At 43.9% G+C, this 25,557-nt stretch overlaps 1 protein-coding gene across 1 annotated transcript in view; it reads right to left on the bottom strand.

Moving 5' to 3' along the window:
* TMEFF1 (transmembrane protein with EGF like and two follistatin like domains 1) overlaps positions 1 to 25,557 on the bottom strand; it is a gene marked incomplete at its 5' end in the record, with an annotated part of 255,072 nt that overhangs the window by 10,553 nt on the left and 218,962 nt on the right. The window contains 2 exons of the mRNA XM_019536567.1: positions 5,009 to 5,074; positions 5,739 to 5,887. Coding sequence (XP_019392112.1) covers positions 5,009 to 5,074; positions 5,739 to 5,887 — 215 coding nt within the window. The remainder of the gene's footprint in view (positions 1 to 5,008; positions 5,075 to 5,738; positions 5,888 to 25,557) is intronic.

The following is a 25,557-nucleotide window of genomic DNA, read 5'->3' on the forward strand; positions in this document are numbered from 1 at the left end:
TTTGGTGAGCCATGGGGGCTTTTGCGCCCTCCTGCCCCCTTTGATCCATGTTGGGATTACCTTCCTTTGGGCTTTGAGGATCGTCTCCTTAAGGAGTGACCACTCTTCTTGAACACCTGGCTCCCCTCCCCTCCGGGACCTCAGTGCTTCCCCAACTATTCTCCTTAGCTCATTGAAGTCTGCTCTCCTGAAAACTAGGGCTGCTGCCTTGCTGTAGGCCTTTTCCACCTTGCGCTGCCTGCCCAGCAGGCGATGATTGCTGTTGCCCAGGTGGTTGAGCACCTGCAGCCCCCTCACAAGGTTGTCACCCGTGGCCAGCACCAGGTCCAACAAGGTGTCTCCCCTGGTGGGGTTGTGCACCTCCTGGGTTAGACTGAGGTCCTGCACTCTGGCTAGAAACCTACGTGAGTGGTCAGATCTGGCTGACTGCTCTTCCCAACAGATGTCTGGAAAGTTCAGGTCACCCATGATGACCACATCCTTTGACCTAACTACCTCTGTGAGCTGACTTAAGAATTCCTGGTTGAGCTCTTCCCCTTGGTTGGGAGGTCTGTAGTAGATCCCCACCATTAAGTCTCTATCCCCTTGACTGCCTTGTATTCTAACCCAGAGCACTTCAGAGTGCCCTTCCTCTGATTCTTTGCTAATTGACGAGGATGTGTATTCCTCCTTAATGTAGAGTGCCACGCCCCCACCTTTCCTCCCTGTCCTATCCCTCCTGTACAGCCTATAGCCCTTGATATTCCCCACCCAGTCATGCGTTGGGTCCCACCACATTTCAGTGATCCCCACTATGTCTGAGTTGGAGTCAGCTGGCAGGAGGGTAAGTTCCTCTTGTTTTCCATACTACATAAAGCTGAATTTGTGGCATCATGGTCAGACTCGACTCAAGGGCACGTCCCCACAAGCACACACATGCAGGTGTACGTTTTTCTCACAGGACAAATAGCAGTGGCACAAATGTGTGTTATTTGTTGCCACAGAAATAGGAACGTAGGACTTGAAGAGGCCTCCCAGGCTACTGGCTACATCCCCATGAGTGTGCACATGCAGTTTGCAGCACCTCAAAACAGTCTGAGGGGCCACAAACCACATGTGGTATATACATAAGCATTTGCTGCACTGCTAATTTGTAGTGCAGCAGCTTTTTTGATACCAGGAGATCCTGGTGTCAAAATAAACCACCACTGAAAAAAGTGATGCAGTGCATGCAGCAGCTGTGTGCGCTACAGGAAACCAGAGACTGGCCAGCTGGCTTAGCGCCACTGCTGTCCCAGGAGGCCCCCAGGACCCCAGGTAAGGCTGCTGGGGCCAGCACAGGTGTCCCCTTTTACAGGCATATTTATACTGCTGCTATTTGTCCCTGGGCATGCCCCCTGCATGCATGGTCCAAAGTGTGGCAAATAGATCTGGGTGGGGTAAGGGAGGCTGGAGCCAGCACCTATGCTAGCCCCAGAAGCCTGACCTGGGGTCCTGGGTGTCTCCTGGGGCAGAAGCAGTGCCAAGCTGGCTCTGGTTTCCTGCAGCACACGCTGCTGTGGTGTGCGCTGTGTCACTTTTTTCAGCACTGTTTTTTTTTGACACCAGGATCTCCTGGTATCAAAAAAAGCTGCTGTGCTGCAAATCTGTAGTGCGGCAAATGCTGGCACATGAATCATGTGCAGCTTGTGGCACTCCAAACTGCTTTGAGGTGCTGCAAACTGCATGCAGGTGCTCGTAGGAACATGCCCAATGGCCTGGGAGGCCTGTTTGAGTCCTATGTTCCTATTTCTATGGCAACAGATTACAATGTGACAAATCTAGGATTGTAATTTAGGGGCAGATGCAGAAAAAGAAAAACTATACTATGTGGGGAAAAGCTCTTATGGAGATGAGATGCAGATATCTGAAATAATAGCAAAAGAAAAAGATAATGATTAGATAAAGGAACTTTTTTTTTTTTAAAGATGATTTATTTTTCTAATTTGCTCTAGACAGAAAGTCCCTTTTAAAACAGTGGTGAAGGAATCAGAAGCTTATTGGTTATGGTTCAAAAATAAATAAAAGGATATATGGCTTCTTCAATAGGAATCAAATGTGACTTCTTATATATCTGTTATACAATAAGGGATTAGTCCAAATCGATACCTCTGATGTTGCCATAATGAAATGAATATTGATGCCCAACCAGTCCAATTACCTGTAGATAATGATTTGTGAAGGGAACACCCCCCCCCCCAGCTTATTGGTAGAAGATCCATGTGAAAACTTCCCCTTTACAGTTTTGTAGATTCCAATACTTAACAATGAAAATTGTGCCAGGGCTATTAAAAGTGGCCATAATGAAAATGAACTGAGCAAGCATGTCTTAAAGTATATCAACCCTCAGTTAATCACCTGGATGTATCAAGACAGTATATCAGCAGGTAATACTGCAAAAGAATATATAATGTGTGACAAAGCCATGACCGGAATATATTATTCAGGGGCATGGGAGACAAGCAGTGGTACAACTAGGACAGAATGACTGGGGCAGCTGCCCTGAGTGCTGACTTGCGGGGGAGGAAGGTGGAAAAAAACAGCTGCTGCCACCACCACGCAGTTGTGACAGAGACAGTGGTAGCAACCAGAAGTCACTGCTGCTCCTGTGTGTGGCAGCTGCCCTGAGTGCCCAACCGTGTCATTATGCTGCTGGGGACAAGTCAATATGGAGAAAACCAGAACATTAACTGATATGGTTCTTTTTTTTTTAAAAAAGAGGGCCAGATGGGAAGCCAGTCGGATGATAAAGACAGAGATGGGTGGATAAGAACAAAAGAAATAGGACTGATTTAGAAAACGGGCCTTGATGGAGAAGTTGAAGAAAGAAAAGGGATTCAAGAGAACAGTTAGAACCAGGGAATAAAAACAGAAGGATGACTCAGGAACAGAAAAGAAAGAGGCAAGAAAGGGGGGGCGTTATATTTGGGGGCACTTTACAAGATATCAGAATAGAAAAAAGCTTGGGGTGGAAAAAAGTTCAGGACCTTGGAATAGAGATATCTGAGGCGGTGGACCTCTGAGAGCCAGTGTGAAGCAAAGATCAGCTTCTTAAAGCAACACAGGAGAATGGTTTTATAACTTTTATAACTTGAAATGTATCACATGCCTTCATCATATCACATGCACCACATCAGGGCAATAGCTGTTTTAATCCCAAAGTTAACTCTTAGTAGCCTGAGGACTAGAATATTCACCCACAGTAAAGTGTACCAATGTCGTGAGGAAGAGAAGGCTCATTCTGAGTATCTTGCCTATCCCTACATCCATTCAGCATTTCCCTGCAAAGAACCCTCCCCCACTTCCTAACTTTCTCAGAGTAATTTCTCCTCTACCTTTCTGTCCCTTGCAGATCACAGATCAACCAGAACTCCTGAGTAGCAAACCCACTTTTCAGAAGAAAGTCTCTTTGACCGTGTCTACACGAGATGCTACTGCGCAGTAGCAATGAGCCACTGTACAGTAGCTCATTGCTACCACGCAGTACATTCCCAGACACTAATGATGATGTGATGCTACTGCACAGTAGTAATGAGCTACTGTGCAGTGACAGTACTGTGCAGTAACACCAGCTACTGCACAGACATTTAGTACTTGCTTATGCTGTGTATAAGCAAGTACTAAATGACTGCACAGCAACAACTGTGCAGTCTGCTGCTCATGTAGACCCAGCCTCTGAACTCTAGACCTAGAATAAGCCGACTCTCATTGTTAAATACAGGCTATCCATCCCCTAATCACTTGCTGGGCATGTCTGTCTGACATGTTATTGCACAGTGGTTAATGCACATTTATTTACTTGATTATTTCTATAATCAAGTACTAAAGAATTGCGTAGTAACTGGACTTATTGCACAGTAGCGCTGGCGAACACCTTTTAAGTGACGCTACTGCACAGTAGCCTAATAATATTCTGCACAGTAGTGTATTAGCACTGTTGGTAATGTGACACAATAATGCACAGTATTATTCAGCTACTGTGCAGTTAGCATCTTGTGTAGATGTGCCCCCTGTGTTGTTGGAAAGACAGGACATGGCACCAGTGGGAAGCTGCTAATAGTAAGAGGGATGGATGGAAGGTACACGGTGGTTCTCAGCAGAGGTGAGCTGAATTCTAGTAAAAAACCACTAAAGTCAAGACTCTTGGTATGGTTCTACCCTGGAGCAAACACATACCAACACTGTCCTCAGCCTAGTCCACCATAGGCGGGGGTCTCTCCAAAACTCTGCAAATTAGTGACGGCTCTGGGGAGATAACCAGCTTCTAGAAGTTGCTGGCATATTCATAGAGACAGACTTTTCTTTCAAAGAAGTTGAGAAAATCCAGTTGGTCCTCCATTTCTCAGTAATTCTTTTGCTCAATTCTCCACGTGAACACACATGCACAGTGCTTCATTTTCACCTCACAAGCAAGAAGCTAAAACTCATGCTCCTATGTGCCTTTCTCCTCACCAGAGGCTCACAGTGTTCCCATTGTTCACAATGGCATCTAAAAAGCTGTTAAATTTAACATACGTAAATTACTAACCAATAAAATATATGAAGCACAGAATTGAAGGACCTGGGCCATTCACATGGTTGAAAACCTTTTAAAATACTTCAGCTACTGCTGTTCAAGAGTTGTAGCAATAGGCATGGAATCAGTTTTTCAGAAGAGCTCAAGGGAAGCGAGGGGGCTCTACAACACATACAGTTCTATTGTCTTGGAGACAGTTAAAGCATCTCCATAGCAACTCAGAGGGTGTTAAGCCTGTGACATGTTAAATATGGAAAGGAGTTGTCCAGTCCCTTAGAGGAGCATGTCAGGCAGGTTCACAATGTATTCATACTTCCTGCTTACCAGCCATGGCATCATAGTGCTGTAAGAAATAAAGTGGTCAAATACCTCTCTAAGAGAATGAGTGCTTCAAAGCAGATGAGAAAGAAGCTTTGTGATTTATTTTCATATATGTGAAAATGTAATGTATCAGCACAATTATCAAGACAATACCTTTCACCTCTGGTCGATATTGCATTCCATCATCTTTCTTTCCCACTGAGTTAGTGTCATCTGCGTCTAGAGGATAGATTCATAAAAATATATCTGTTTACAAGTACTTCTTTCCAGACCATTTGATAAAATAGTAGGAAATAATTTTTGAGGAACTACCATATTTGCTTGATTTCAAGATGATTTTCCCCCCCATTTAACATAAGGAAAAAGGCTCTCACTTTGGAATTGAGAACAAGGTGGCAGGGGACAGGCAGCTGCTGCCTGCCCTCCCAACTGCTTCTGCATCCCCTTCTCCCCCCACATAGTCTTGGGTCCCTGGTCCCTGCTGCCACCACAGCCACAGCCACAGCCTCTGCCCCCTCACTCCCCTCTTCCCCCTGCTTATCCTTGCCCCAGTACTGGCAGTTTCTGCCCCCTTAGTGCCTCCTTCAACACCTGTTTCCCCAATAACTTCCCCACCACTTGCCCCCCCTACCACTACTTTCCCTGCTGCAGCGGTGGTGGGGGATGAATTTAAAATAATCCTCAAATAATTGGATTCTATAAATAAGTTAAACATTTTCCATCTACTGAATCTAATTATTGGGGGGGAGGGAACATAAATTAAACAAAGGCAAATGTATTTTTCTGACAACTACATCAGCCAATTCTAATACAAAAAAAGGGGTCTCTTGAAGCTTCTTGTGTCAGAAGACACAATTCTACTGAAGAACAAAATTAAATCTACCTGAGCAGTGACCAAGATGTCTTATGTCAATCTGCTCCTGTCTCAGGCATGATGCTTCTCGAACAAAGCATGGATTGTTATAGGAACTTCCATCAGAAGCACACACAGGATTAAAACTGTATCCACTGCAGTCTATGTTGCACACACACCTGTTAATAAAAACACAGACAAGAAAAAATTATATTCTATGCTTAGAGTATGCTCTGCTTATATATTAAAAATAGCATTGATACCATGGGAATTTGTGGCTTGTAGCTATCAAAGTTCTTGTCATCTCATATTTTTTATGGAATTTACAGAGTTGTGAATAGAAACTACAGTGTACTCTTCAATCTTTATTGATGTTTTTTGGTGGGGTTAATATGCTGTCAATTTTACTGGTTATTTTGCTACCTCAAAAATGATAAGACATACAAAGATTATTTATTAATAAATGTATTATTTTATTTACTAATAAAGCAATTTAGAGCATTGACTATTTTCATGAATGGACAAAACCAAAAAGATTCTATACTTTTTTGGTGAGGAAACTGAATGATCCTTCTGAAGAAAAATGAGCTTCCATTTCTATTAATCACTACAAAGTAGCCATCCACATTACTTTAATAAGACATTCATTCAAACCTTTGACAATTTATAACAGGTTTCACAATAGGATTATAGAATCTGGAATATTTCATATTATAACTAATTAAGTACATTTTGAGTTTTCAACAAAGAGTGTTCCTTATCATTTGCAACAAAGAATCATAGAAAGAAGAGTGGAAAAATCTCCATTAAGCAGCTGGTTCCTTCTCAGGCAAGGGTGAGATTATAGCCAGGGACCTGTATAGTCCTGGGTACACTTGGTTCAAATAAGAGTTTTTGTTAAGAGTTTCATGTTTCATCAGTTCTGAATCCTGTAATTCCACATCTGTGAATGTATCATGGAAAAAAATTCCAATTCAGAAGTCCTGTTCTCTGCTTATTTAGTTCAATAAAACTCATGCTCTTACTGCTAATCTAGAAAAACAAAACAAGCTATTTTTACATGCATGTTTCTTCATGTATTTTGTCCAGCTGTGCAACTACTCTTTTGTCTTTAGATTAAGGGATGGCATGCCACAAAATAAAGGAGCATTGCTGAATAATTGAATTTCCTAGTATACATCTGCTGCACTTCTGCTTCTTGCATGTTGGAGGAGAGTGTGAAAGAGTACACTGCACATTAAATCCTAGAAGATGGGGGGAATGGTTGTGGGGAAGTGTTCTTCACTCCACCATGCAATCCCTCTAGCGAGCATGAGGTTTTAATGTGGCCAGATTAGAGAGAGCACACAATGTAATCACTGCTCACTCAAAGTCAGTTATTATCAGCCTGAGTGCTGAGGCACCCTAAAGTGCCCTGAAATTATTTCAAGGGTGCCACTCAAAGTTAGCACTGTTACATGTATGAACAAGGGCTGCTTACAGACATAAAACACCTCCAAATAATGGCACTTCACTTTAAACTCCATGTGCCCCCCTCCCCACTTAGCTCAGCGCATGCCTAGAAGAAGTACTGTGTTGGATGGACCTGGCTCACCCGGTGTCTGTACAGATGGGGTGCTTCAGCAGGGCTTTTATGGTGTTTTCATCTAATACCTGATTGAATCAGCTTTATATAAAACTGCCAAAAAACTCTGGTGAAGTACCGCATCTATACAGATGCTGCGGAGCTGGGTAGAACTAACATGCTGCTTCTTCTGGTTTACTTTGCCCAAGATTCACATGATAAATCTAGAGATTTCAAATAGAAATCCATAGTTTTAAAACCATCCTGCTCTGCTGCAATCTTTCTCAGTTCTTTACAACAGAAGAATTACTGTATTAATTTTCTGTAGGCAAAGGACAAGTGAAAACTAAGAGATAGCATTTTCCAAGGGGTGCCTTGAGTCTATCCTGGGTTGTCTTGAGGTTAAAAAGGTTGAGAACCACTGCTCTAAGCGCACACCAGTTTCAAACATGGAGGGCTGACTTACAATGAGTTTACTGTTCTTTCATGTTCTGAAAAGACCAAACGAGAGTAACAGATACATGTGAACTTCAAGACTAAAGCAAAACTCACATAATCACAAAAGCCCTGAAGAGATGTGGCCCCAACTAGAGTGCATTGTTAATGAATTACTCAGACCAACATAACATGACAAGTAACAGAGTTCCTATTACTTCCCTTAGGCAACAACTCCATGCACTAATGGGTCCCAGTGCTAGCAAGGCTACCTGAATAAAGGTGAAGTTACACGTTATGCTTGTACCATACTAAGGACACTTAAAACATGAGCTTCTGCACATTCAAGCTTATTAACTTGTGGTAAGTGTCCTTTGAGTCTCAAAGTTATGCCATTTCAGGCAAGGGTTAACCCAGGGCCATGCTACCTAACTCATGTTAGGGTAACTTCAGTCTGCTCCAAGGAGATAAAAACAAGCAATTTGTAGTCTTCCAGTATCCCAGGATGCACCACTCTCAGCCCCTCATCCTCACCCAGAGCAGGGATAAAGCCCAGGTGGCCTGGCTCTTAGGCATACCCCTGCTCACCAGCCCTCTAGTGGGAAGTCAGAAATATTTAGGCAAGAAACAGTATTAATTCGTAACATCTGACTGCTCAGAACATGGTTAACACTACTTGACATACCACAGATTTTGTATGGTGTAAGAGTAACATGCAACTTGAGTTGAGATTAGTAGATTTCTGAACTTGGTTACTTTGTGCCTTTGCGATTTTTTTTCTGCCTACAAATAACTTGTTATTTAATAAAATGTATGTTTATCCTGCTTTAAAGATATTATTTGTTCTAGTGATATTTACCTATATATAAACTGGGAAATGTCACTAACACCTGAAGCCTTTCTTGCATGGTACTGTAATTTTAAGTATGTGCGAAGTAATTGTAATTGTAAAACTGCCTGAATACTGTAGGCTGATCCTTCATTGCTATAGTCTGGGGCACTTACACATAATTTAGAATTCAGCTCTGCCCACACATGTCTGTGCACATCCACTGAGCATGGTCAGTAAGGCTGAATTCTGGCTGGACTGACTGGCTGGATATTACTAATTACCTGTGGGCGCACACTTCTCAAAAGGCAATCACTCCCTCTCCAATCTCTCAGTTCTAATCCTCAAAAGGACCTTGCAACACACCTTTCGAGGATAAGCCTACAAACTTTACTTCATCAACCTACTGGATACAAAAATTCATGGACTTAATATAGACATTGGATTTATGACACATTACAACCTGCCTGACATCTGATACACCAGGTTACCTGCCTCCAGCTGACCACATGCATTCCTTCACACATTTTCCTCCCTTCCCCACCCTCCCCATGTATCTCTACACATTGTCTTCCAAACTTTCACTCACTTGCATTTTCACAGATTTCTTGTTTACTTTACCTTCTTTTCCACCTTGGAGAACCCAGAACAACAGCAGTCTCCTGATGCCTGGAGAAGGGTGTTTGTGTCTGAAAGCTTGCAAAGAACTTTTTTCCAACTCTTTAGCTGGTCTAATAAAAGATATGACATCTACCAAAAAAACCTTGTCTGCCTATGCCCTTAGACCAACACAGCTACAACCAACAAACCAGTAAAACCTTTACTCATTTTTATATCTAATTATACATAACAAGGGGTTATAAGAATTTCATATAATATCACTAAATAGCAGGCTCACAGCTTAGCTGTTTTATGGTTCTCATAGTTAAACAGTGTTGCTAAGTGCACTTCAGCTATTACTTATATAGCATTGCCCATCTCATAACTAAGATTTACATTTTCACCTTTCCTTAACCCAGAAGAACCATTTCTTTGTGAGTATATGCACATGTGGGGAACTCCTAGGGATGAGTATGTATGCCTGCACCCCCCCTCCCCCATACCCTGCCCCACACAAACACCTGTTCTCAGACAAAAAAAATTGCATTCAGATAGTACTACAAATGAGATTTAAGTGATCTATTGCAAAGCCCTTCCATCACTTGTACAGTTAAAATGAATGCATTTTCATCCTTGTGGTTCCTGATGGTGTGAAGCTGTTTTGTATAGATATTTATTTTTCCTTCCTCATGGTGTTATTATAGGTGAGAGTAAAGGCAGCTTGGCAGCTGTCAGCAGCCATTTTCCTACCTCATTGCGCTTGGATTTCTTTTATGGTTAATCTTAGTTCTGAATTTCCTTAATTTGTAGGCCTTGTTTTTGGAATAGCTACAGATTTCTGGTATGTTTTAATCCTTAAATTGTAAATAAGGACTCTTAAACTCATCTATAATAATGTAGTTAGTGTCTGGTAATATTTTTTCTACTACTACTACTATTAGTATTACTATTTTGAAAAAAAAGTCTAACTTTGCCCTGGACTAGACCTGGGAGTAAAGATGTCTCTCTATACTTAGCTAGTTTAGCTCTACAGAACAGGTCAACAAGAACACAGAGGAACAATTTACGTATGATGTGCAGTAGTGTAAACCCGGATTGCCAACTGCCCAAACGTTTATGGACGGTTTGTAACAAAACAGCCTAAAATTTCCATAAAGTCCATAAAAATAACTGAGCCTTTGTCAAAGTAAGAAGGCCTGAATTTGCTTCATGATTTGCTGCCTGAATGAGGTTGCATTCACACATTACTGCTAGACGGAGAGACAGAAGCAGTGTCACCTGGTGTCCGTGCAGAAGTGCAGCTTGGCATGCTGAAGTGAAGTGTCAGTTGGGACTTTCTGGTTCACTGGAGCCTCCATGGTTCCTCGTGGCCAGGAGACATGAAGGACTGTGAGTAGGGTAGAGACATGGGAGACCACGCTGGAATGGGTAGGGAGAGCAAGGCAACAAGGGTAAAGCTGAGTTTGGACTGGGGGAAGCATGGTAAGAGTACAGTGGGTTGATGTCATCAGGGTGTGGGATGAGTAGGGGACCCCTGTGTGGGGGAAACATGGTATAAAAACATTGCTGAAGTCACACAGGGATGCCAGCTCAAGATTTTTTTATGACAGTGAAAACATGTCTCAGTTAAAAAAAAGTGTCCACGTGTGTGTGTGTGGGGTAGTAGTAACCCTTGTAACTTGGGGGGAGGTGGAGTGACCACACAACAGCCCTGGGCATTGTCTTTTGGGGAGGGAGGGTAGTAGCCATACTGCCATTGGAGCAGCCTGCCCTACATCAGGTGCTGATGCTGCTTAGGGTGTAGAGCTGTCCTGTTATGTCTTTGCTGAAATGCCACTGAAGGCAGGCCCCATTGCCTGGAGATTTTCTGCTGCCTCTGGAGCCCTAGAGGCACTTCAAGGACACCCCAGTGTGAGTGAGTTGCTTGCAAAGAGAAGCACAGATATACAAAGAAGCAGGCAAGACCCACAGAAACACCCTCAGAAGAAGAAAGAAAGCGTGGCTACCTGCTGCCATGAACTCTTAACATTTGGTTTAAGCATTCAGACACAAGGACTCTGCTGCCCTGCTGTGGCTTACTGGTAAATGTGGCCTTGTTTAAGAAGAGCTGCCTGTTCCATCATCTCTGACACCCAAGAGCACTACTTCCCCTAACAATGTAAGGACCTCTTCAAACCAAGCTCACTTCTGGGTAACTGGGGGAAGCATAAGGAGTGCTGCATCTTGAAGGCCTGATTTCAGAATCTGAGAAGCCACTCTAGATGCTACCTTTGAGCCTGGCTTCGAGGGATTCACACAACAGACTAAGTAGAGTCTGGAGGTCCTTAACAAAAACCTCTCAATGGCATTCATGACAAGCCAATGAAATGAAATGGTGAACCTGGCCTGTTAATTTACCATTTGCTTATTTCTTTGTATATCTATCATGGATACAGGGTATTTTTAAACAAAAATGTTAATTTTCCAAAATTCACAGACTAACTTAACCTGTAAGTTTTCCAGAAAATAGTGGAATTTGACAGCTGTAGTTGAAGGGAAATTGATATATTTTTTTACTCCATAACAGTCTGAAAGAAGACTGGAGGGTATGAGGTGGGTGACAGCAGGATGGTATGGGCAGCATGGAAGGGGTGACTGAGGATGACACAGGGAAAGGGCTTCTGCAAGAGGATAAAGGTGAATTCGGTGGCAGTCTAGAGGAGAGGCCAGAAATATACATGGAAATGGTGGTGGGATGGGATAGGTGGAAAATTATGTACAGAGACCAGGGTTATGTACCAACAAGAGGTCTGCAGCAAGGTTCCTAGGTGTCTTCTGTTTATAGCAATACTATCTCAGCTCCAACATGTACCACGAGGGGGGCCGGGGGTGGGGAGGGGCGGCAGGGTCTGAAGGAAGTCCTTACAGCACAGAGGTATCAATGTTCAAAGCCAGGTCTTCTTTTCTCCCATCTCTACCAGGCTCCGTTCCCACTTCTCCTATTGAAAGGCACACACATCTATTGTAGTATGGAGGATTGTGCTTTACAGGCCAAATTTTTCAGAGAGTGAGTATGGGAAGGGAGCTATGAAGCTCTTGTTTGCATGCACAGTCAGTTGGAGCAAGTCACAGAATGAAGCAGATATGTTAAAAGAACCAAAAGAACCATATGCTCTGAACAATCACTAACTCTACATGGTGCCAGGAGTGAAAAGGAAATTATGAAAATATGCAGAGTGGAAAAACAGAATTGTTAAAAGTTTCATGAGAGATGAAATTTGGAAGAAGTGGATAAAATTTGAACAGTTGCTTCACACTGCATCTAATAGCAATCAGTACCAGCAAAAAAGAAAGACACCAAGAAAGACGTCTTAGTAATTATTTTTGATAGAGACTTGTTCTGAAGTATTTTATGTATTGAATGGCCTTCAGATAATGCAGGCAGAGGCAGCTATGTGTTGTATGGAAATTTGAGGAGGCTGTACATACATAAAAGTAAAACATAGAAAAAATGCATTTAAATCAGCAGATACAGAAGGAAGGTGAAATTACACAAGAATTCATGACTGATTTGAGGCTAAAGAGTCAACTCTTATAGGGGCAAGAGTCCTCAGTGAGAAACTGGATCATGGTTGGTAATATGGAGCATATAACTTAGGAAGCTACTGGAAAATCTAGAGTTAGCTTTAGACAGAGCATTTTAAATATGCAAAGCAATGGAAGTTACCCACTCCACACAGACCACTTACAGAGAGTGTGCAATGCTGACATCTTAGCAAGAAAGTGAATCTAGGGTACTATACAAAAAGAGGTCAAAGCCAGGAAGGCATGCAGAGCTCAAAGTCAAAGTCTAGCACAAGCAGCAGATGGAGTTGTTTCATGATATGGCTCCCAACACAAGGTGAGGAAATGCCTGTCACATGGGACATGCAGGGAATAGTGTTACTGCTATTAAGTTTTGGTTTGAAAAGAAAGAGGTGCCCTTGTGGGCTGTTTCCTAGACAGAGAATATAGTTGAGGTCCTGTGAAACACTTGCTGTTCACAGGCAACTGGAACTAAGCCAAGTAAAGCAAAACTTTTACAAGTCCTGTAATCACTGAATGATTGCTGTATACCAATACAGTTTCTCCAAACTGCCTCCTGAAAAATATTCCCACTAGCTCCAAACCAGAAAACTACACAAGGAGGAATGAATGAAATGAGCAAAGGGCCATATTAGGAGAGCCAAGAAGGAAGTAGAGGTCTGAGGAAGTCAGGGAAATAGTGAGAATGAAAAGGGGCAAAAGGAAGCAAGGATGTGGAAGAGCCTGAAAGCAAAAGGTATGTCTGGGAAAAGGAAACTTTTGTTGAAATTTAACTCTTTGGACCACAATTTTTCATGATATGTACAAGCTCAAATGGTTCCACTGTTTCTGAACAGACATTTCAGCCATGAAACAATGACATTGAAATTATTTCAATTCACATTATTCTGGTGACATTTTTGTTGAAAAAAGCTAGAACCCTCATGATTGGAGCAGGGACTTGAAATTTTCCAGAGGGTACCTGATACAAAGGTATCAGGGAGGCTTTTTTTTCTTTGATATGCTGAAAATCTGCTCAAATTTGACAAAGTTATAAATCTTTGGAAAATGGCGATTTGCACAAGCCTAGAATAGACTTGTTTGAATTTTACAGCTCAATGCCTTAAAGATTCTCCTTGTGTTGAACAGGACTTCCCCTGAAACTACAACTCTGGGCTGCTCCAGGACATGCTAAGTTCTTCCTTACATCCAGCCTGAATCGGTCGTGGAGGAGTTTATGACCGTTTGATCTTGTCATCCCTTGGGGAGCTCTGGTGAATAGTCATTCCCCCAGATCCTGGTGAACACCCCTGATGAACTTATAGGTGGCCACCAGATCGCCCTTGAGCCTGCGCTTTTCCAGGCTGAAGAGTTCCATGGCTCTCAGCTTCTCATCGTAAGATCTGTTTTCCTGACCTCTGATCGTGCGCATGGCTCTCTGCACTCTCTCAAGCTTCTCCACTTCCTTTTTGAATTGTGGGGCCAAAAACTGGATGCAGTACTCCAGCTGTGGCCTCACCAAGGCTGAGTACAAGGGGAGAATGATGTCCCGGGATTTGCTTGAGAAGCATCTATGGATGCAGGACAGTGTTTTTCTCACTTTACTAGACGCAGCATCACACTGAAGGCTCATGTTCATTTTGTGGTCAATGATGACCCCCAAGTCCCTTTCATCTGTAGCGCTAACCAGCGTAGCACTGCCGAGCCTATAAGCATGCCATGGGTTTTTCCTCCCAAGGCGGAGAACCTTACAATTTTCAGTGTTAAACACCATCAGGTTCTCATCTGCCCATTTCCCGAGCCTGTCAGGAACTGCCTAGATTACCCTCCTGTCCTCAGGTGTGGATGCTTTACCTCAGAGTTTGGTGTCATCGGCGAACTTGGTCAGTCCGCTTCTGACACCAATGTCTACATCATTGACGAAGATGTTAAAAACTATAGACCCCACTGGTCACAGGGCACCATGACCATTGACTTCCATCAACCACCACCCTCTGGGTCCTACCGCGGAGCCAATTCCCCAGTCAGCGGATCATGGTGAGATCGAGGCCACAGTTAGCCAGTTTTGCCAAGAGGTGATCATGGGATACCAGATCGAAGGCTTTTTTGAGGTCAGGATATATGACATCAATCTCTTCCTCCTTGTCCAGGTGATAGGTCACCTGGTCATAAAAGGAAATAAGATTGGTCAAGCAAGACCTACCCGCAACAAACGTGTGCTGGGTATCTCTCAGGATATTGCCGTCAGCTAGTCTGTTAACGATGGCTTCTTAGATAATCTTTTCCAAGACCCTCCCCAGGATAGAGGTCAGGCTGATGGGCCTGTAGTTTGCCAGTTTTACTTTCCTCCCTTTTTTGAAGATGGTTTAGGAGACAGTTTTAATTCATGGTCACAAAGAATTTTTCCACAGGACCTCTAGCCCATGCACTATCCAAAATCGACAATGCTCATTGTAGTCCAGGAACACCCCCGAACCCAATTTTAAGTTTTTGAATCCAAAGCATGGGGGGCTACAGCTATTCAAAGAAAATGGCATTTTGTTCAACTTCAGAACTCTCAACGAGATTTTATTTCCTAACTTCTGAAATAAAAAAAAGATCCCTTCAGCGTTCAATATTTCAAACCACTGGCATGATTAGTTTGGTAAATGTATAGGTAACAGTGACTTTTAATGAAAAACCTCAGAAAATCTTTGTAATGGGTGGTGTTACCAAACCCAACTACAGAGCAAGAAAAGGATTAAGGTTAAGTTTTAACCCGTGTTTCATGATAGGCAGCAAGTAACTCTGAACAAAAATTCTAACAGCAAGTTCAATCCCACATATCTCTTTCATATTCTCATTAACATATATGAATGAATTTATCAAACATGCCACTAATCATCATAATATATTGCTATTATATTTAAATAATTGAACACTGAATTTTAAAATGTGCCTTATTTCAGGTAAGAATAAAAATGAGGTGCTTTTCTATTCCTAATTATCAGAAGAAATCAAAGTGAACAAGGAGAAGCAGAGGTATGGTTTGCTATGAAATAATAAACGCATGCTGATAGTACAAAATGGACATTATGATATATTATAATAACATTAAAGTAATAGGAAAACTATCTTCCAACATGATTTGAAAATTAATAATTGACTGAGAGCTTATAAAAATTGAGAATTATCTGCGGAACTCATTTCTAAAACCCTCTAAGTACTACGTTCTTTTGACCTTTAAATCTGCTTTTTGCACATATAGAAGTTAGCATAACATTTGGGTGGACAGTACAAATCAGGGCTGGCAGAGGGGGAATAGCAAGTGAAACATTAGTTATGACACTTATTCCTACAGAATCTGTGCCTCTTTCAGCTCACGGATTCAACAACCTAAAATTTGTAGTTATTGTTAGTAAGCCTGTAAGATATGGGAGACTCAGCTTCAAATGTCTGCTCTTTAATTTAGGGATCCCTATCCCAAGTAAATATTCTAACCATTGAGCTACTTACTAGGTATTCCAAGATGGGGCTGCCTCTTTGTGAAAAAAAAGAAAAGGTTTTGGTTTCATTCCATATCAAATTTCTAACCTTCAAATCTTTGCACCACAAAATTCATGCCTTCTAACTGGTCCTCAAAAGAGATTGATAAAACTTTTGGGGAAAAAAATGTGTAAATTTTCAAAAAATAAAGAAAAATGAGTGTTTTGAAGGCCAACAAAAATTAAAAAGCTTTAGAAAATGTTGACATATAATGTTCTCAAAAAGAAAAGAATGGAACTAGTCATCTACCCACTCCAGAGATCACAAAAGAGTCAACAGATGAAGTCCTGGCCTTTGTGCATCAAAAGGGTTTTTTTCTTTTTTTGCTATCTAACCCTAATGGAGTAAACATTACATAAGCTGAATGTGAGCTTTAGCAACAAGGACAGCAGCTGACACTTGATCCTCACCCACTGCCAAAAGACAATCAGACAGAACAACTAGTTTCTGTACCCCACTGTGAAACCAGAATAATTGGGGTGGAGAAAGCTTCAGGGCTCCAAATTTTGGAAAAACTGCCTCATCACAACCCTCCGACTGATTCTTAACTAAAAAGACTGAACCAGGTGGCTCATTTGCTAAACTGTCCTTATCAAGGGATAGTTTCTTTTAGGGGGGCTGTTGCTCAGTGTGCTTTGCACAAGTATCATTGACTGGAACCTTGTAAACAATTACTTTGATTATACAGAAAAACATAGAATTCATCCCTCTCTCTCAGCTGTGTTGGCTCTCAAGGCTAACAGGAATACAGAACAGAGAGAAACATTTGTCATGAACATCAGAAGGCAAGACATGGAACAGACACGTTTAATAAGAAAGTAATAACTCTGCTTTTCAGAGTCAAACAGATCCTTAGATTTTCTGTGGCAAACTTAACTCTGTTGTTCATAGTACTTTTTTGTTTTTAAAGACTGTAAACATTTTGGTTATTAACGCTCTTCATTAAACACAAAAGCATTTAAATTTCTGGGAGCAGAAAGTTACACACTTAGTTCAAATACGAATTTTGGATCATTTAAATAAATATCATGACATTACATTGTTCATATGTAATTGGGCATGATTATAACAAGGAAAAGTTTTAATGAAATAATACAGAGTATAGGTTGTAGAGAGTAGTTTGATATTATCACTAGATAAATTAGACCCCTAGAGATCAAGAAGAATTCCAGAGATCCTTTTTTCTGGTCTTCAAGATGTATGTGTGATTTGCTGAAAAATTTCTTAAGTATCACAGTTGCTCTTTAAGAGAAAAAAGAAAAAAAGGAAAACTCTGGGGTTTTGGGGAGTGGGGCTAACTTCTCTGAGAGGCTGACCTTTCCTCTTTATAGGTCAGCTTGCTGCAGAGCCAGCATCTGTAGCCTTTGGGGATTTGCTCAGCTCATAAGTTTGATTAAATTTGTGCTGGATTGGCTGCACAAACAGCAGTGCTCACTGCCCGTATCAAGCAGCAGCAGGAGAAGCAATCTTTTTTTTTTTTGGCTATTCATCTATTTACTGGCACACCTGTTTACAAACTTACAAATGAAATATTGCAATTAAACAATATACACAAACAGCAGATGGATAAATGCATTCTGCAGGAATAAATTAGGTGAATAGCAGGGGTGTTGCAAGTGCAGCCAGGAAGATAACCAAGTGTGTTAAAGTCAAGTGAAAGATTGCTCTCATTTTATGTTTCTTCCCTTGTGAGTAATCCTTCCCAGATGAAACTTGAACCAGGGAAATGTGGATTTCAAAGTGATTGCGCTACCCGTCCAACTAGAGCAGAGTCTTCATTAGCTTTTTGGTATCCTTTTTAAAATCCATTTAGAGCATTGAGGAGATAAGGACAAGAAAACTAGTTTTCAGCTCCAAAAACTGTATGCGCAGCAGCTGAGGCAGAGCTCAGGCACTACTGAGGGTGAGGGAAGGGGACTGTTGGGCAGCAGGGTGGGTAGGGAGAGGTTCTGCCCCACATGGGCAGATAAGCGACCTTATCTTTCTCAAGTAGTCCTGCAGGTGGGTTGTAGCTGCCATCAACATGTACCTATGCTGATGCACGGATCCTTCTTACCAGGCACATCAGACCTACATAGAGGGGAACCCACCAACCCCTCCCCATGCCTCTTCTCATCCCAGCATCCAGTCACCTTGACAATCCTCGGGCACCCCCCCAGACCCTACAGGGCACACTCCCAGAGCAGCTTGGCAGATTGACTCCAAAGGACATGCCACTTCTGGTGGACCCAGCAACTCTCCAGAGATCTGCTGCACCTGTGCTTCGCATAAAAAGAAGATGAACACAGCCACACAAGGCTCCTGTAGCGTGGTACTTCTAATGGTGGCAGCCATGCATGGCAGGGAAAATGTGCACCTTCAGGAGACAGGAGGCATGTCTCACCAGTTAGCCTTTTTATTGTAATGAACCTCCAGAGGCCACTTACAAACATAGCTCAGGCAAAGGTACTCACTCGCACACAACAGCGCCTTATCTCCAGTTGTTGCTGAAAGCAGCCAGTAACCATGGGAGGAACAGAATCTGAACAGCCTCCACATCAGGCAACCAGCCATCTCCAGGCTGCTATGCCTACCAGTGTGATAACCAGGTTCAAAGTGTAAAGTGGCACTTTTAGTGCTGCAGCTGATTCTGTTGCACTTTACCCATGCTAGTAGTCTTAGCTTTGTGGGGACCACTTCCTTGCACTGACTGGCCCTGCAGGGTTGTACTGTAAATGTCAAGCTACATGGGGACTGGCTGGCCGCCCAGCTCTCAGCTCCTCTTAAAGGGCTGTGCTGCAGACTGGTCACTATCTGTAAGACAGCCAGAGGACTTATATTGGTGCCCTGAGGGCAGCAGGGATAACGCAATACCTGCCACGGTTGCCCCAGCTTTCCCCCTCCCTCAGGAGTTGCAGGTTATAAATCATTTTATGGCCCAGCAACTGAGGAAGCTCATGTGAGACAGGGTTGTGCACAACACCCTAGTGCACCAGCAGCTCAGATGCATGGGTGGGCCAGAGACAGACCCTTCTGTCCAGAAAGCTGGAACAGGCCAAGATGTGCCTTCAGCAGGGTATCCAGGAGGTATAGGGAGCTTTGACTGGGAGCCCTTTTTTGGGCAAATGACATTTCACCTGGGCTTGGACACCTCAACAGTCACCCGCCTGGAAACCAAAGGTTATCTCCAGACATGAACAACATGTGCCCCAGAAGGCCACAGGGGCACGGTGACTGCCCACAGGCAGCAGTGGTGGTGTCAGCAGCAGGGTTGTGGGGGTGGCGAGCAGGGACCACCTGCAGGCAGCTGCAGTGACATTGGTGGCAAGAACAGGCCGAGCAGGGACTGCCTACAGGCAGCTGCAGCGATCTTGACGGCACAGGGGAGGTGATGCAGGGGTGGTGAGCAGTGGGCTGTGAGCGAGGACCACCCACAGCCACCATCTGTGCTGTTGGCAGCAGTGAGCAGGGACTGCCTGCAGTCATCGGCAGCCGTGTCAGCAGCTTTGGGGCGGGGGGCGGCAGCTAGAAGTGCTCCTTGGTTTTGCCATCTTGGAACCATAAAAATACCAAATTACATTCTAAAAAGCAAACATCTATAACATTCATTAATTTGATTAAAAAATATATTTACACACTACCTTAAAATGAAGTCTTACTCTTATATATTGGGGCGGGGAATGAGGGGATGGACATAGGTGGTGGAAAGCTGGGCTAACGGGGCTGAGTCCCCACCCCAAATGCAGGCAGCCTGGATGTGGACTCTAGGCAGCTGCATCAGGGCAGGGGGAGAGTGCACAGACAGAGATGAGCAGTCAAAGCCTGCAGGCAGCCGGGAACTCAGCCCGACCTGGCCGTGTGTGCAGCAGCACCCAGCAGGTAAATGTGTGGATGGGATGGGGCATGGGGAGGGAAGGGGTGTGTGGGGGGCAGATCAATGCCCCTGAGGGAGTGGTGAACAGGGTCTTGGGGTAGGTCGTGGGATGCCTGGAGCCCGGATGGCTTGTCCAGAGGCATGGGGGGCTGCCACTACTGCATGCATCCCCAGGGCAGGCACAGGGGGCACTTTACCCATGCTAGTAGTCCACCCCCACAAATCATTTTCTTCCTCCACCTATGTGGGTGAGTATAGGTTTGTGGGGCGCTGTGTGTGGGAGGAGGGTGGCTGGGGTGTGTTAGGGGGCATATGTATAGGGGTCTGCATGTATGGCATTGCAAGGGTGTGTGTGGTTGCATGTGTATGGTGGGGTATGTGTGTGGGACACACCCTACGAACACGTGCGTACACACACGCTGCCATTTCTCTGGTTTCCTGTCTGTTGCCAGCTGCTCTGGCATCATATGGTTCCCAGCTGCATGGCTGCAACCACAGGACTCAGCAGGAGCCAGTCTAGCCTGACCCCAAGGACTGGGGCAATTGTCCATGGTTCTCCCCTGTGTCCTCTCCCTATGCCCAGTGTTCTTATCTGAGTTTCTGTCTCCTGTGGAGGGAGGCGGGAAAATCCCTGAGGTCCAGGCCAGGAGGTTCTGCTAGGCAGAGGCTTCTAGTTGGGTGGGGCAGGGGTGGGATGGGGCTGGGAGTGGGGTGAGGCTGGGCAGGCCTTCCTGCAGGGTCCTGAGGCTGACTTCCCCTGAGTCCTACTGCCTCTAGCTCCTGTCAACTTTGACAGGCAGCCAGGAGTAGATAAATATTAATTTTCTAAAATTTTTAGGAGCCCTGCAGGCTAGATAGAATAGTTTGGTGGGCTGGATCTGACCTGCGGGCCATATTTTGCATGCCTCTGTGTTAGGGGCTGCCATGTCCAAGCTGGCAACATTGGCACATGGGATGGTGACTCCTTGGGGCCATCACCCTACTTCAGAACTAAGGGATTGGTTTAGGCATGTCAGCTGGCATTGCCACATACCCTCCATGCACTCTCGGTGCTCTAGGGGTGGAATGATAGTCCCTGACTTGTGGCAGACATCCTAAGCCTGTTCTGCATTGCCCAATATCATTGCCAATGGGATACTGGGCCAGGAGACTTTGAAAGAATGCACTGTTTATTTCATTGCCTAGAAGGTGGAGACAGTGCAGGAAGTGCCGGCCTGGCTGAGAATAGCCCTGGTTGAAGTACTGGACATTTTCCTGTTCTGCACAACAGGCATGAAAGGAGCGTATCCAGGTCCTGACTGCATACTGGGCTCATCCACATCTTAGATTAGCCTGGTTCTAACTGTCCCCCTGTCTTGCTCCTCAATACACTATCTGCATGACCTTTGTCATGTCTTTCTGAGTAATACAGGATCCTTGGCCTCTTCTCTCGTCTCCTCCAGTTCCCTTGGGTGTGTGTTCTTGTAGGTCTTGGGTTCAAGATTTTTCTCCTCTGTTGTCTGTTTCTCGCCCCTTTTATCCATGTCCAGCTCTCTGGCAGGTGAATTCCACATGCCATGGCTGCGTTGTGCAGAATATAATGTGCCAAGAAAATCCTATGCATGTTCTCAGGGCAGTACTGTAAAGTACCCCCAAATACATCCAGGCACATTCTGAGTAGGAGGTGAGGAGCCACAGCTGTACGGGTAGCCCCAATCACTCAGCCCCAACAAACACTTAGCCCCTTGGTGAGACTGGTACACACAGGACTGAAATCAGGGTCATGGCCAGGGGCTGAGGTTCCTCTATGGTAGCACATTGCCACTGGAGAGCCTATACAATGGGGTGGAGAGCATGTCACTGTACACTCCCTGGCCTCCCCCCACCCAGTCCTCTCTCAAGAGTCCCACCCTGACACTCATGTCTCACGAGATGCATCTTGTTTTCCTGCCCTTGCTGTCTACCCCAGCTGTCCATATCCTGTCCCTATGTCTGCTTATGGTCTCCACTAGACCCTAAGCTAATCCATTGCCTCCCAATCTATATCCTGTCTGCCCTTTACCTAGTTTTCTGTTGTGTCTGGGTTCTCTCCCATGACCTCTCTCATACTTCCTGCTCACCCTACAACTGCTTGACACCCCTGGAGTCCCTTTCACAAGGTATAGGCATGCACTGGCAGCAGCAGCACATGCTGTGAGTGGCTAAGTCTTGCTAGTCATGCTTTTTGCATGACTATATTTTTCTGACTACCTGAGCCCTGGGCAGACACTAAATGTTCAGGGGTATAGAGCAGAATTGTTCTGTGCCACTGTGCACCTTTGCAGACAGCTAGGATTGCTATAATACAGGTGCTCAACACCTGGCCCATGGGCCAAATCCAGCCTGTGAAGCCATAGCATCTGGCTTGCAGGGCTCCCTATGGCTTGGGAAATTTGGCAGTGGGGGAGCAGTGGCAATTAATAGTTAAGTTGAAGTCTCAAGCCCTGCACAGTTGGATCAGGGCTGGGCAATGCTCCCTGTCTCCCTTCATGTGGCCTCATCAGTCCCTGCTGCACCCATTACCCACATGAGACTGGACCAACCAGCTGGGTCCAGCCTGTGGAGGAACTGTGTACTGCCCATCCAGCCTATGGGGTAAAAAGTTTGAACACCACTGCTGTAGAACATACTTGGCCATGGCAGATGCAAGTCAACTGCTCAGTGACTTGTAATTTGTAGCTGGGAAATACACTTAGTTGCAAAAGGGCAATTCAATTCTGGAAAAAAATGTTAAACAGAATCATACCTAGATGGCTAGCTGGTTAAATAGAACTTAAGTGGCACTTACACATTTACTGGTAAATAAAATAAAACAGAAATATTTTTATTTGAATTATCATCCATAGGCGGTAAAATATATTTCCTTTCAAACTGTAAAATATTAGTCCAAGAAGGTCTACCCATGAATCAGTGGACAGTATTTTCTGAAAGTACTTTATCAAAACAAGACCATAAGAACGTAACATGCTTATGAAACAGAAACCAAATATGCCTGCTGTCTACTTTACATATCTTATCCATTAAATAAAATGGACAAAATTAAAATTTGGATCCTTGATCAAGTACAACAAAATGCCAAGTGTGAAGTTTTTCAATTCGCCTATTTTAATTTTAGGTATGAATAATACAAAGCATTTAAAAGAACATAAATTGATCATTTTAACTGAAAAATTTCAAAGTTTAATGATATAATTTTATGCAGTTATATAAGAAACGTTCTGGCATTCTAGAGATGTGTGCCTCATAACATGACGTGCAAAAGCAGAAGTGTCTGATTTTGTTCCCAATAAACATATTTTCCTTTTTGTGCTGATCTGAACACTACATTATATAAATTAAACTGGCATTGCATAACAACACAAATATATTTGTTTATGATTTTTGTGTATATGTGTATAGACACACATATACAAAAACTTAAATGAATGTACATGTGTAGGTACATAATGCCAATTGAATTTGCCACATACAAAATGCTATACTGGCAGCTCTGATTTTTCTTCTCATCTTTAACACCATTTTCTCATATCAGAGATTATACTTAACAAACTCTCTTGCTTTTTTTGCCTCTATCTGTTCTTCTCAGATTCTTTTATTACTGTATACTTTCACCCTTCTACACACTGCCCCTTCAGCATAGTGGGAGAGGAGCTCTTGCCAGACAATAAAGGAAAGCCAGCCCTTTTGGCAGAGGAGTAGTCAGCTCATTAAATGCCTGGGATAGAGCAGGGAAGGGGCTGCCCCTGCCACAGCAGAGACTCCAGGGGGCAATTCTGGCTTCTCGTCATTGTTGGTGCCCAGGGCTGTTGCCCTGTCCTGGTTATATTACTGCCCTTGTTACACTCCCGGCCTAGTTACACTATGGTTGCCATACCTGCTGAAATCTACAAGGTTGGTGGCAAGAAGCTGGTACTGAAACTCCAAGAATTTATTCTCCAAATTTGGAACAACAGAAAGATCCCTGAGGACCTCAAGAATGCCACCATCACAACTGTCTTCAAGGAGATAAGTCTGTGTGGGAACTATCAAGATATCGCCCTCCTTTCCAGAGCCAGGAAAATCCTCACTTGCATCCCCCTGTCTTCCACCTTTTGCTGAGGAAGTCCTGCTGGAATCTCAGTGTGGTTTCAGACCATCCTGTGTGGCAACTGACATAATCTTTCTTGCCTGCCAGGTCCAAGAAAAGTGTCAGGAATAACATTAAGGCCTGTATATGGGCTTCACTGATCTTACTAAGGCCTTTTATTCCATCAATTGCAAAGGCCTGTGGAAAGTACTTGCCAGATTTGGATTAGTACCTCAAGATCCTGAGGCTTCTCCATGAACAAATGACTGTGATCATTTTATGCAGTAGATTGGAAACAGATCCAGTTGTCATCCGAACTGCTGTCAAGCAAAGGATGCATCAAAATTCCAACACTGTTCTCCATCTTTTGACAGTAACCCTTGTTCTCATTAAGGACTGTCTTCCTTCCAGAACTGTCACTGACCGCATGAAGGGCTCTTCAATCTGGGTTATTTGGCTCAAAGGCCAAAGTACTCATATGCCATCCTTGTGCAAACTGAGGAAAACCTCCAGACACTGGATCTTTTCAGAGAAGCCTTTGGGCCTCTCTCTCAACGCCGAGAAGATTAAAGTGCTCTATCATCTGACACAGGCCATGAATGTGATCCCCCTATGCAGATTACCATCAAGGAAAGATCCTGGAAGTAGTTGAGTACTTTCCCTACCTTGGTAGCCACCTGCCTCAGAGAGTAAACACTGATGAGGAGATCTAGTACAGGATCCAGTGTACAAGTGCCTCCTTTGGGAAATTGCTTTGGTATGCCTTTATTCATTTCAATCTCTGGAAAGACTCCAAGATCCTGGTCTACAATTCAGTCATCATCCCCACTCTCCTCTACAGATGTGAAACACGGGTGACCTACTGTCATCATCTCAAGAGCCTGAACAGCTGTCTCCAACGATGCCTCCAGAAAATCCTCCACATCAAACAGAAAGATTACAGCACAGATGCCAGCATCCTTGTTGAAGCCAGTGTTACCAGCACTGAGTCAGTGATCCTCAAGCACTGACTTTGCTGGACTGGACATTGCGTACGTCTGGCTCAAATCACAAAACTAGTGCTGTATTCCCAGCTTAGTAATATCTGATAGGGGTGTATGAAGAGGGCCCTGCTCGATTCGGATTTGGATTCGGCCTGAATCAGGGACAGTGATTCAATTCATTGATTGAGATCACTGTCCCTGATTCAATTCAGCCGAATCTGAAGATTTGATGCTGATTTGGACATAGACAGAGCTTTAAAAGTTTTTTAAAGCAGGTAGCAGGCGTGGCTCATGAACACTGTAATGCTGAGGCAGATGGAGTGCTCCACAGGACTGTGGAGGACCCTCCATGTACTCAGTGACGAACCCAGAAGTAGACCGGACGTACTTCCAGTCCTGCCGGGGACCACTCTGGGCGCCCCCCCCCCCCGTG

Source organism: Crocodylus porosus, unplaced genomic scaffold (assembly GCF_001723895.1).
Source record: "Crocodylus porosus isolate Cpor-Errol unplaced genomic scaffold, CroPor_comp1, whole genome shotgun sequence".
NCBI lineage: Eukaryota > Metazoa > Chordata > Crocodylia > Crocodylidae > Crocodylus > Crocodylus porosus.